Source organism: Protomyctophum bolini, assembly GCF_963924005.1.
Source record: "Protomyctophum bolini genome assembly, chromosome: 24".
Classification (NCBI taxonomy): Eukaryota; Metazoa; Chordata; class Actinopteri; order Myctophiformes; family Myctophidae; genus Protomyctophum; species Protomyctophum bolini.
The window spans coordinates 6947238-6959158 of NC_137885.1; the positions used below are offsets into that span (position 1 = coordinate 6947238).

Below are 11921 nucleotides of genomic sequence, written 5' to 3' on the forward strand. Positions count from 1 at the left end.
TGCGTTGCATTTAGAGCTATGTTACGCTCAACTTCCGCCGCTCGCATGAATTCAGACCAGCCTCTCGTCTTTAGCGTAAATAAAAATTAAGTTTTTGCTACTCACCAAAACAAAGGCGGGTTGTGTCATTAGAAAGCCTACTTTCCTTAGTGGACGCACTCTGAGCCCCCCAACACACGTATAAACGGTACTTTTTGGCCAGAAAGGGATTTCTTTTCACCGGAGGAAAAATATTCTCTATGAGGCAATTCTCTGGGCAATATCGGTATAGTATTCTTTTCCCGGTGGAAACAGAATCCTCTTTTGCCCAAAAAGTACAGTTTATACGTGTGGTGGGGGGGCTCAGAGCGCGTCCACTAAGGAAAGTAGTCTTTCTAATGACACACCCCGCCTTTGTTTTGGTGAGTAGCAAAAACGTTCTTTTTATTTACGTTAAAGACGAGAGGCTGGTCTGCATTCATGCGAGCGGCGGAAGTTGAGAGTAACATAGCTCTAAATGCAACGCATTAGAGCTATGGACCAGAGCTTGGTCAACCCTGACCGACCGAGGCTTCTGATGAGGGGCAGCCGCGTTTAACCGCTACCATAGGGTGGGATTGTGCCAGCGAAATGCACAATATAAGCGAAGAAGAGCCACATCCGCCCCGTCCCAGAAGTGACCACATAACCCAATATCCGCGCATATACCCCAAAACAGTATATGTTTACATGACCTTTTGCCATTTAACCCATTCTGGTGTTTTAACTAAGCATTATGTTATACTTTAGCTATTGAAAAAATAGCAGATCTACACAAGCTCATAGCGCGCCAATCTTTGAATATATATTCTTTCGGAATACATTTCTTCATTTCGACGTCATGGTCTAAACCGGTTAAAGTAACTTTGCGATAAAAAAAGATGCTGGGCAGGAATTGGCTTGGTAGAGGCCGGTAAAAAATTTAATAAACGCCTGCTGGTTCTTTTAAACGCCTGGGGTTCCAAATCCATTTTGTGAACTATAAACGCCCGGCGCTACTATTTGGAATTATACTGTAGGCCTATACGTACATCTTTTTAAAGGGAACAATGTGATGAAGCTAAAAACGGTCTAAATAGAGCTTCTGTGTAATGTGATGATTTTTTTGCGACAGTAGGTCGCAGATTTCTATGAAAACCAGTCAGTCCGTCCAGTCAGTATAAGTCCGTCCGTCACGCCACCATATATGGCCGTCAGTCCGTCACACCTCGCGACACGCTCCATGTATGGCTGTCTCTCCATATATGAAGATCACGACACTGACCTCATCAAACCTGGATAGCGATACATGGAGAAGACTGGATCATCAACTAGATCTGCATATATGGAGCCGGCCAGCAACTCTACATCTGACCTCAAACCCTTAGATCTCCATATATGGAGCTGACCTGCTCGGACATTCCATTATGTTGATCCTTCCCCACCAGTCCTTCCTTTTCGATGTCTCCCTTTTGACTAAAACCCGTCCATTCAAACTCTAGAAAAATTAAGGCCCCGGCCCTAACTGGGCTAGCCCGAGGCCCCGTCTGGCCTTAATAATTAGCACACATTTTATGCCATCCCAAAAACGTCAATTAAAAACAAAATGAAAAAGTCCATATGGGCATTCCCAGACCTGTTGTTTATCGCTTCTTGCCCTCAGGGCGTCTTACTGGTAAAATACTTCACATGACAGTAAACATTTACAGTACAAACAAGTGCTCCCTGATCAAGACATGTATGCCTTTGTCTGCTGTTCTAATTGACACGGGCGTATGTAAAGGCTAAACTTACTGTATGTAATTTAGATAGCATATTATGTAGACACTCTATAGTCATAGTGCATACTCATAGCGTCACTGTACAGACATACTATTAGACAGATATAGGTTCTTACTTTGCTTCCGAGTCTTGATGACTATTAATATGTATTTGATGTATTGACACGTGTTCGTCTTGCTTACTGTAAATCACTCTGGATTAAGAGCGTCTGCTAAATGTCTAAATTGTAAATCCCTTGCCCACTTTACTTTTAATAAAGCAGGCTGGCTCACATCTGCTACACCTTAGATGAAGCCAAACGTCTAAATAAAGACAATGTATATCAAACCTTGTGGTTATAGGGAACAATACGAAGCTAACCAGTACTCTAAATACCGGTAGTCTAAGAAGTATGAGACCTTGTTCCTTCAGTAGGTTAGGGAACAGTACAGTAAGTCCAGTAAGAGGATTTTCTTCCGAGCTTTCTCTGCTCCATGGAAACTGTGACTTACTGCGTGTGTGTGTGTGTGTGTGTGTGTGTGTAGCATTGTGATATTGTGTATCCTTTACCTTCCGAGTTTCCCTGTTATTGTTCAAACTCCGTCATTGTGTCCGGCATCCTGTGTGTGTGTGTGTGTGTGTGTGTGTGTGTGTGTGTGTGTGTGTGTGTGTGTGCTTACATGTGTGTGTGTACTTCTCATTTTCCTGTGGTATTTCACCCCAGCTGATGTAAGTGGAAATTGGATCACACACGTCTCTCTCTCGCTCGCACAGACGTGCGTGCGTGCACACACACACACACACACACACACACACACACACACACACACACACACACACACACACACACACACACACACACACACACACACACACACACACACACACACACACACACACACACACACACACACACACACAGCTTTTCCACTGTCTTATCGAAAACGCCTGAGTTTCCTGTGTGGTTTGTGTGTGTGTGTGTGTGTGTGTGTGTGTGTGTGTGTGTGTGTGTGTGTCACATTGTGAATGTCTGTTATGCATACGATGTACATACTGTAGTGCGTCATGCCAGAATAGTATCGAAGGAGATTTTAAAATGATCATAAAAATATCACAAAGATTAGATATCATGCATCTATACAACCATTTTCACATCAGGGTGAATTTGAGCCTCTTAGACCCAAAATGCACAATATTTTGTTGTCGTTGTGCTGTATTGACGGTGGCACCATATAGGAGAGATGACATGCAAACGTTGATCAAAATATCAACGTAACAATTCTACATTCTCTCATTGTGTGTAGACTTCTTGTAAATTGATGTTTGACAATAATTTAACTCTTGAGAGCGTTACAGTACAATGGAACCATGAATGCCATTTGGCTTCATGCTACACACTAGCGAGATCGTTTTTTAAGTGGTGCAACCACTTCTACAACCAGCTCGCAATGTCTGTGTGTTTGTTTGTGATGTACGTCAAATGAGCACGAGTGGTGTGCGACTGTGCGCATGCGTGAAATTGGAACGACAGAAGTATGTGACATTGCTGCCACCTGCTGGACGCAAATCGCTAATCTAACGGAGCAGAGAGAGAGAGAGAGAGAGAGAGAGAGAGAGAGAGAGAGAGAGAGAGAGAGAGGGGAGTTGCACCACTTGGTTCACACAGGTGTGATTTTTTTTGCAAGTAGAAATTAATCCAGGTTTTACAGGGTTAAAGATCTAATAAGGGTCCATTTGGTTACTAACTGTCCATTTATTTAGCTGGGGACCACTTGGAACCCCCTCAGGGACGTCCCCCTGGTGGTCCATGGACCACTAGTTGAAAACCCACTGATTCACAGTGAGAATGTATATAAACATTGGTGTCATTTCATCTCTGTGATAAGCCAGACATCTTTGACAGCTAATACTAACACAGTATACGCCACATGTTATGGTCGGTGAAGCGTGTGTGTGTGAGCACCAGTGTTGTTTTTGGCAGAAAGTTTAGATCTTTAGTTTTAGTCATAATATAGTCTCTTGAATAGTTTTCATTTAGTTTCAGTCACATCTTAGTCACCCGGAATGTTTTAGTGTTAGTTTTAGTCGACTAAATATCAGACGATTTTAGTCGACTGAATCTACAGTTGATTTAGTCGAACAGAATGGATTTTGATGGGCGTCGATGCCGTCGTATAATGACTGATTTTTACAAATAGCCGATCTACAAGCCCACAACGCGTTGCAGCGCGACCTGTTTGTAGATCTGCTATAGTCCCTTCCTAGCATTTTAGTCAAGTTTTCATTTGTTGACAAAATCATAGCTTAGCTTTCATGTAGTTTCCATTTAGTTTCCGTCAGTGGAAAAAGGTAGTCGACGGACATTTTTCGTCTTAGTTTTAGTCGACGAAAACAACACTGGTGTGAGAATGTGTGCGAGTGTGCGTACAGTAAAAGGTCGCGACCCCTCCTCGAAAGCTTTGGAACTTCGTTTGTTGGAAGGTTTTGAACAGTTTCCTGTTTCATCAAAGCCTTGAATGGTCAAGAGAGTGACCATTCATTCACGACAATGAGTGGTCACGAATAACATAAATAACATGTATTTGTTTCATTATTAGTTTTTCTATCGCGTGCCACTTGACTTCTTTCAATCTTCTACATTTTAAATAATTCGTATTCCACTACATTTCTAGGTTCATTGTTTAACCTGGTATCCTATAGTTTCAGATTAGATTACAGATTAGTGTTTTGATAGTAATGTTGTTTAGAATGATAGACGTGAAGAAGACTTTAAGTACTTAGGGTCAACATTTCAGAGCAATGGAGAGTGTGGAAACGAGAAGAGAGGTGAAGAAACGAGTGAAAGCATGGTTGGAATGGGTGGAGAAAAGTGCGATAGGAAAGTATTGCTTAAGCAGCAAGAATGTGAGACCCGCTATGTTGTATGGTTTAGAGTTAGACTATAGACAGTCACACTGAGGGAAAGACGGGAAGCAGAGCTGGAGGTATAGCCGAGAATGTCGAGGTTCTTCTGAGAATCCCATCGTCAAGTATTCGGTGAAAACAGCGAGGCAACAGTCTGTCTCGAGAGACTATACTATAGGAGTAACAATTGCGAGTACATCAGAGGGACAGCGCATGTCAGATGTTTTGGAGATAAAGCCAGAGAGAGGCCAGACTGAGACGGTTTGGACTTTGGACACGTATACAGAGGAAGGATAGTGAGTATATATATCGGTATATAAGGATGTTGAGGTTGGAACTGCCAGGCAGGAGGCCTGTATAGAGGAAGACCAAAGAGAAGATGTATGGATGTAGTGAAAGAGGACATGAAGTTAGTCGGTGTGAGAGAAGAGGAGGTATAGGGTGCGATGGAGGCTATAGATGATTCACTGTGGCGACCCCTGAAGGGAAAAGCCGAAAGGAAAAGAAGAAGAAGATTGTTTAGATCAGGGGTCTTCAAGGACCCCTTAGCTGATAGAGAGAGAGAGAGAGAGAGAGAGAGAGACGAAGCATGGGGACCCCCACTGCATAATACATAGTTGAGATAAGAGATGAAGCAGCAAACCCCCACTACATATTGTATAGAAATTAACATTGATTTTACAATATAAATTGGGGGTTCCCAGAGATAGAAATGGCATTACATGGGAGGTCCGTATAGACTAATGCATTTCAAACTGCATGGGGGTCCTTGAAATGAAAGGGGTTGAGAATCTCTGCTAGAGCCGTATAAATGTTCTCTTATGGGGGGGGGGGTCCCTGGCATATCTTTTCAAATGGGGGTCCTCTGCATAATTACTGTCAATTTGGGGGTCCTTGACATGAAAGAGTTTTACTGTACCTCTGTGTTGTTTACATTTATGACTACGTAGCAAAATGATTCAATCTGTCTGTCTGTCTCTCTACCCGTCTGTCTGTGCAGGACGAGAATGAGATTCCCTCCAGTGTGTTCGTGAAGGAACCGGTTCCATATCCCCGCGACAACCTGGAAGTGGGCGGAGACGATCTGAGCCTCGTCGTCCCTGCGATGATGGACACCAACCGCTCCCAGGAGGAGGACGGGCTTCACACCATCGACCTATCGTCCGACGAGGACGTGGGCCTGGAGGCGGAGCTAGAGGAGGAAGGGGAGGACCTTCAGGACCTGGAGCACATGGACAAGACCAGAGCGCACAAGATCAAAAGCTCCAGTCTGAAGAGGGTATACAAATATTCAATACTTGAGGAACATGTCTGTCTGTCTGTCTGTCGGAAGACACCGGAAGGTGTCGAAGTCCTTAAGCAAGACTCAACTGAACTCGTAATTGCTCCCGATGTGCAGATTGGTGCCTTGCATGGTTTCATCTGCCATCGGTGTATGGATGTGTGTGTGTGTGTGTGTGTGTGTGTGTGTGTGTGTGTGTGTGTGTGTGAATGGGTGAATGTAATGCACAATCTAGGTAAAGTGCCTTGGATAAATGCACCATTTACCATTTACACACAGGTTATGGAAGAGTGCGCCCTCTAGCGTAAACACTGAAAACACAATATGACGTATAGGCCTACAGTATATCCGTCAATACGTATACGCGTTGAAATTATGTATACGTGTGTCACTGGCAGTAAATTAGTTTATATGTATATCAGAACATATACAATCAGGTTGGACAGCAATTATATTATTATATGAATGTACTATACAGGTTGACAGATCCTGAATAAGTTACATTATATTTAATGTATTCCAGGTTGCCAGAACCTGAATAAGTTACATTATATGAATGTACTACAGGTTGACAGAACCTGAATAAGTTACATTATATGAATGTACTACAGGTTGACAGAACCTGAATAAGTTACATTATATTTAATGTACTACAGGTTGACAGAACCTGAATGAGTTACATTATATTTAATGTACTACAGGTTGACAGAACCTGAATAAGTTACATTATATTTAATGTATTCCAGGTTGACAGAACCTGAATAAGTTACATTATATGAATGTACTACAGGTTGACAGAACCTGAATAAGTTACATTATATTTAATGTATTCCAGGTTGAAAGAACCTGAATAAGTTACATTATATGAATGTACTACAGGTTGACAGAACCTGAATAAGTTACATTATATTTAATGTATTCCAGGTTGACAGAACCTGAATAAGTTACATTATATTTAATGTATTCCAGGTTGACAGAACCTGAATAAGTTACATTATATTTAATGTACTACAGGTTGACAGAACCTGAATGAGTTACATTATATTTAATGTACTACAGGTTGACAGAACCTGAATAAGTTACATTATATTTAATGTATTCCAGGTTGACAGAACCTGAATAAGTTACATTATGTGAATGTACTACAGGTTGACAGAACCTGAATGAGTTACATTATATTTAATGTATTCCAGGTTGACAGAACCTGAATGAGTTACATTATATTTAATGTATTCCAGGTTGACAGAACCTGAATAAGTTACATTATGTGAATGTACTACAGGTTGACAAAACCTGAATAAGTTACATTATATTTAATGCATTCCAGGTCGACAGCATTAAGAAAGCGTTCTCCAGGGTGAACATTGAAAAGAAGATGACTAAGTTGGGCACTAAGATGGTGTCTCAGGAGCAAAGAGACAAGATTAAGAAGAGCTTCAGTCATCAGCAGAAAAGCCCTGGAGAGAAGCGGACGTCCCCCTTCAAAGTGTCACCTTTGAGCTTCAGCATCAGGAAGGTTAGACACACACATGCATGCATGCACGTACATGCACGTACACACACACACACACACACACGCACACCGTGACTGCAGCAGTGTTGTTTTCGTCGACTAAAACTATGACAAAAAATGTTCGTCAACTACCTTTTTTCACTGACACTTGGTTGCATGCTGAGTGTAAAATCAGTCATTACAACTGCATCAAGGCCCACTAAAATTCAACTGTAAAAATCAACTGTAGATTTAGTCGACTAAAATCTTATGATATTTAGTCGACCAAAACTAGACTATAAACACTAAAACATTCCAGGTGACTAAAATGTGACTAAAACTAAATGAAAGCTATTCAAGAGACTATATGGGCTGTATTTTGCGTGTCTTAAGTACCAGGTCTTATTCCCTAACTTGAGTAAACTAAAGACCTGGAGGCGTGATCAATGCCATTTGGCTATTCTGAGTGGCCAAAGAGCATTGATCACGCCTCCAGGTCTTTAGTTTACTCAAGTTAGGGAATAAGACCTGGTACTTAAGACACGCAAAATACAGCCCTATGACTAAAATCAAAATGTGCCGCCAAAAACACACTTCTGTCCTGTGTGTGTGTGTGTCAGCGCGGAGGTTCCACATCCTCGGAGCCGGTGGTCGCAGCAGACCCGGAGGCCTCTCTTCAGACCGGGGACTCGCCTGCGGGCGAGGCCCAGATCCAGCTCTCCCCGCTGGGCAGCCCCGACCCGGACATCCCCTTCACCCAGGTCCACTCTGAGTTGGCCCCGCCCACCGCGGCTGCTGCCGCCACCGATGCCCCGCCCACCGCGGCTGCTGCCGACGACGCCCCGCCCACCGCCGCTGCCGACGACGACATCCCGCCAACCACTGCCGCCGCCGAAAAGGTACCGCCGTCAAAATAATGCGTTACTGTTTCAAAGTAAAAGTACTCGTATCGTAATAATAACCTAAAGTAAAAAGCACAATATTTGCGATGTGTAGCAGAGTAGAACTATGAAGTGTATTTGGCCAGGAGATGGCGTTGGCCAGTGCCAGCCGCATTTGGAAAAAGGTCAAAGTTCAGCTAGTTGATGTAAACATGGCATGAATCCCGGACCATCTTACTGAGGTCCATATCGGCTGCAGTAAGATGGCCATCCGCGTTATCATAACTACCGTCATTTCCGGACTATAAGGCGCACCTGAATAATAAGCCGCACCAGCCAAATTTAGGGAAAATCCCAAATATGTATACGTATACAAGCCGCACTGGACTATAAACCGCAGGTGGCCCCCTAGTGGCCGTTTCGTTAGCGCAGAGCCTTAGATGGCTCTGCGTTAGCTGTAAAAATCCATAGATTATAGCCGCACCGTTGTATAAGCCGCAGGGTTCAAATCATGGGTAAAAAGTCGCGGCTTATAGTCCGGAAATGACGGTAAGTCAATCTAAGGTATATTCAAGCGCCGAATATCGCATTTTTTGCATATTGTGCGCGTGCACGGGCGTGCACGGGCGTGCACATGGGATTTTTGGCCGTTTTCACGTGAGAATTGTTCGGCACTAGATAAAAAAAAAGGAAATAATGCTAACGTGATGCTAATCAAGCGGCGATTAACGCGGATTAAACAAAATCTGTCTTTACGGCTCTGGCTGCAGCGGACAAAGTAAGGACAAGCTCGTCTTAACCCATTCAGACCGGGAACCCATTTTGGTGTTCAGCATCATGTTATGCTTTAGCTATTTAAAAATAGCAGATCTACAAGCTCATAGCGCGCCACCGAGTGGCGCGCTACGAGCTTGTAGGTCTGCTATTTTAGAAAAATCGAAGAACGACTGAATCTGATCTCAGGTCAGAATGGGTTAATCAGACCAGTGTGTGTCCAGTGGAAACCTCGTATGAATCTGATCTCAGGTCAGAATGGGTTAAACTGTTTTAATCACTTTCCACCAGCTGGCCCCCGACGTGGCCGACGACGTCCCAGAATGCGACGATTTTCCGGAGGCTCCGGAGGGCGTGAGCGAGGAGTACGCTCTGTCAGAGACCCTCCCACAAGGGGAGGAGCCACCTCCGCCCCAAGAGGAAGAGGTAGAGAGGGCATATTATGATTTATTATTATAATAACAAAATTGCCGTTTATTATTCATTATATCATTAAAAACGAATTGACTGCCATCAACGCAGTTACTCACGACTGAGGTGGCATGATTTTCATATCGTCCAAACCCTACAGGAGGAGGAGGAGTCACATGTAGCTCCGCCCCACCAGGAAGTGGAAGAGGACGAGGAAGTAGAGAAAGAGGTAGAGGAAGAAGAGAAAGAAGAAGAGAAAGAAAAAGGAGAAAAAGAAGGGATGAAAGGAGAGATGAAAGTTGAAGAGAAAGAGAGGGAGGAAGGAGTTTCTACTTAAAATGTACACACATCAACTTACTGTACACACACACACACACATGCTTAAACCCACTTTAATAGATAAGATATATAATTATAAAAGTATTTTGTCATATACAGTGTAGCTCTCTGACACGCACACACACTCTATCGGACACACATTCTACTACTAAACATCTGAAGTGTTTCCATGTGCGTCAGGTGTGTGTTTCTCACGTGAAACAGTATGCAAACAGAACAACCTTGACTTTGCTAACGCTATATGTGGCTGTCCTCATGTCATGCGTGTGTGTGTGTGTGTGTGTGTCTGTGTGCGTGTGTAGTGTTAAGCTAGCTGTGAAAACACCTGTGACCTTTTCTGTCTGTCCGTCTTAGTATATTAAAGGAAATGTAAGTGATATTTTCGTTTAATACAGAGCATGTTTGTTTTCTTCTTGTTTTGTTAAAATATGTGTACAACATTCTTACTGGGGGGGGGGGGGGCTACACTAGGGACGGAACGTAACCGTACGCAGCTAGGTGGTTGCACCGACAATTTGTCCGTCCCGCGGGGAGTTCCGTATTCATGTTCCTCTGAAGACGAAGGGCTGCGTAACCCACGCGGAAAAGTAGCTTAACTGCGCACTGCAGCCGGGTTCACAACACGCGCACTGCAGCCGGGTTCACAACACGCGCACTGCAGCCGGGTTCACAACACGCGCACTGCAGCCGGGTTCACAACACGCGCACTGCAGCCGGGTTCACAACACGCGCACTGCAGCCGGGTTCACAACACGGGCACTGCAGCCGAGTTCACAACACGCGCACTGCAGCCGGGTTCACAACCCGCGCACTGCAGCCGGGTTCCATTGGTTATAGTGGCAGCTAGCGTACCGTTGCAGAGCCAATTCCATTCCCAGTGTAGCCCGGCCCCCAACAATGAATTTCCTCAGTACCGTCGCTACCTATCAGTGGTGGAAAAAGTATACTCAATTGTTTTACTTAAGTAAAAGTACCAATACTGCAATTTAGAACTACTTCGTTACAAGTAGAAGTATACGGAATAGAAAATGTACTTGAGTAAAAGTACAAAGGTATCGGCATCAAAATCTAAAGTAAAAGTACTCATATTGCAGAATGTCTCATTTCACAGGTTCAAAATGTGAAGTCTATTGCCTATGTGTGAAGTCTATTGAAAATAGGCCAAATGTATAGGGTTGAAGTGGTTAATGTATGTTTTCTGATCAAAATGTAAATCTCCAAAGTAACTAGTAACTAAGGTTTTCAAATAATTGTAGTGAAGTAGAAGTACAAATTGTGGCTCTGAGATGTAGTGGAGTAGAAAGTACTGGAAATACTCAAGTAAAGTACAAATACCTCAAAGTTGTACTTAAGTACAGCACTTAAGTAAAAGTACTTAGTTACTTTCCACCACTGGAATACAGTATCAGATTTATTGTTATAGTGTTCCAGCTCCAATGTTGTATCGTCACTATGAGTTCTCTCTCCTGATTGGATAAAATTGGTATCCTGACCAGAATCTTTATTATTTACTAAAATAGCTGGAGAGATGGGGAGACCCCTGTTACTGAAAAAAATAGCAAGGATTACTATCACAATAGAGCTATTTAAAACTTATTTTAACAATAAAATGTATACAATACAGTATATTATTTTAATCTTTCTCAAGCTTGCTTGTTGTTGTTATTGCCGTCTTTCTTTAATGTTTTTAACAAACAAAATGCATCTGGTGCCAAAGAAATGCTTGTTTACGCTCACAGAAATAAATAAATGTCATACAGTATTATAAAGAACACTTCTTTCATTTGGGAAAATTCCAGAGTCTAATAAATAACGCAATAAAATGTATCTTAACCTAACTCTAATGTTTTCTGTCTTCTGTTGGATAGCCAGACAGACAGTAGGACAGCTGAGAGACAGACAGTGTAGGAGAGACAGACAGTAGGACAGCTGAGAGGGAGACAGTGTAGGAGAGACAGACAGGACAGCTGAGAGGGTGACAGTGTAGGAGAGACAAACAGTAGGACAGGTGAGAGACAGGCAGTGTATAGGAGAGACAGACAGTAGGACAGCTGAGAGACAGACAGTGTATCGGAGAGAC

At 43.1% G+C, this 11921-nt stretch overlaps 1 protein-coding gene across 3 annotated transcripts in view; it reads left to right on the plus strand.

Annotated features, from left to right (window-relative positions):
* The window catches only part of LOC308311631 (caveolae-associated protein 1-like), a 20919-nt gene extending 9240 nt beyond the window's left edge, over nt 1-11679 (plus strand). For 2 of the 3 annotated variants that reach the window (XM_080758397.1, XM_080758395.1), the window contains exons 6-10: nt 5663-5941; nt 7272-7460; nt 8057-8335; nt 9383-9517; nt 9663-11679. In XM_080758397.1, coding sequence (XP_080614523.1) covers nt 5663-5941; nt 7272-7460; nt 8057-8335; nt 9383-9517; nt 9663-9839 — 1059 coding nt within the window. In that variant the 3' untranslated portion in view covers nt 9840-11679. The remainder of the gene's footprint in view (nt 1-5662; nt 5942-7271; nt 7461-8056; nt 8336-9382; nt 9518-9662) is intronic. The other variant, XM_080758396.1, reaches the window with a different exon arrangement.
* Nucleotides 11680-11921: the final 242 nt, after the last annotated feature.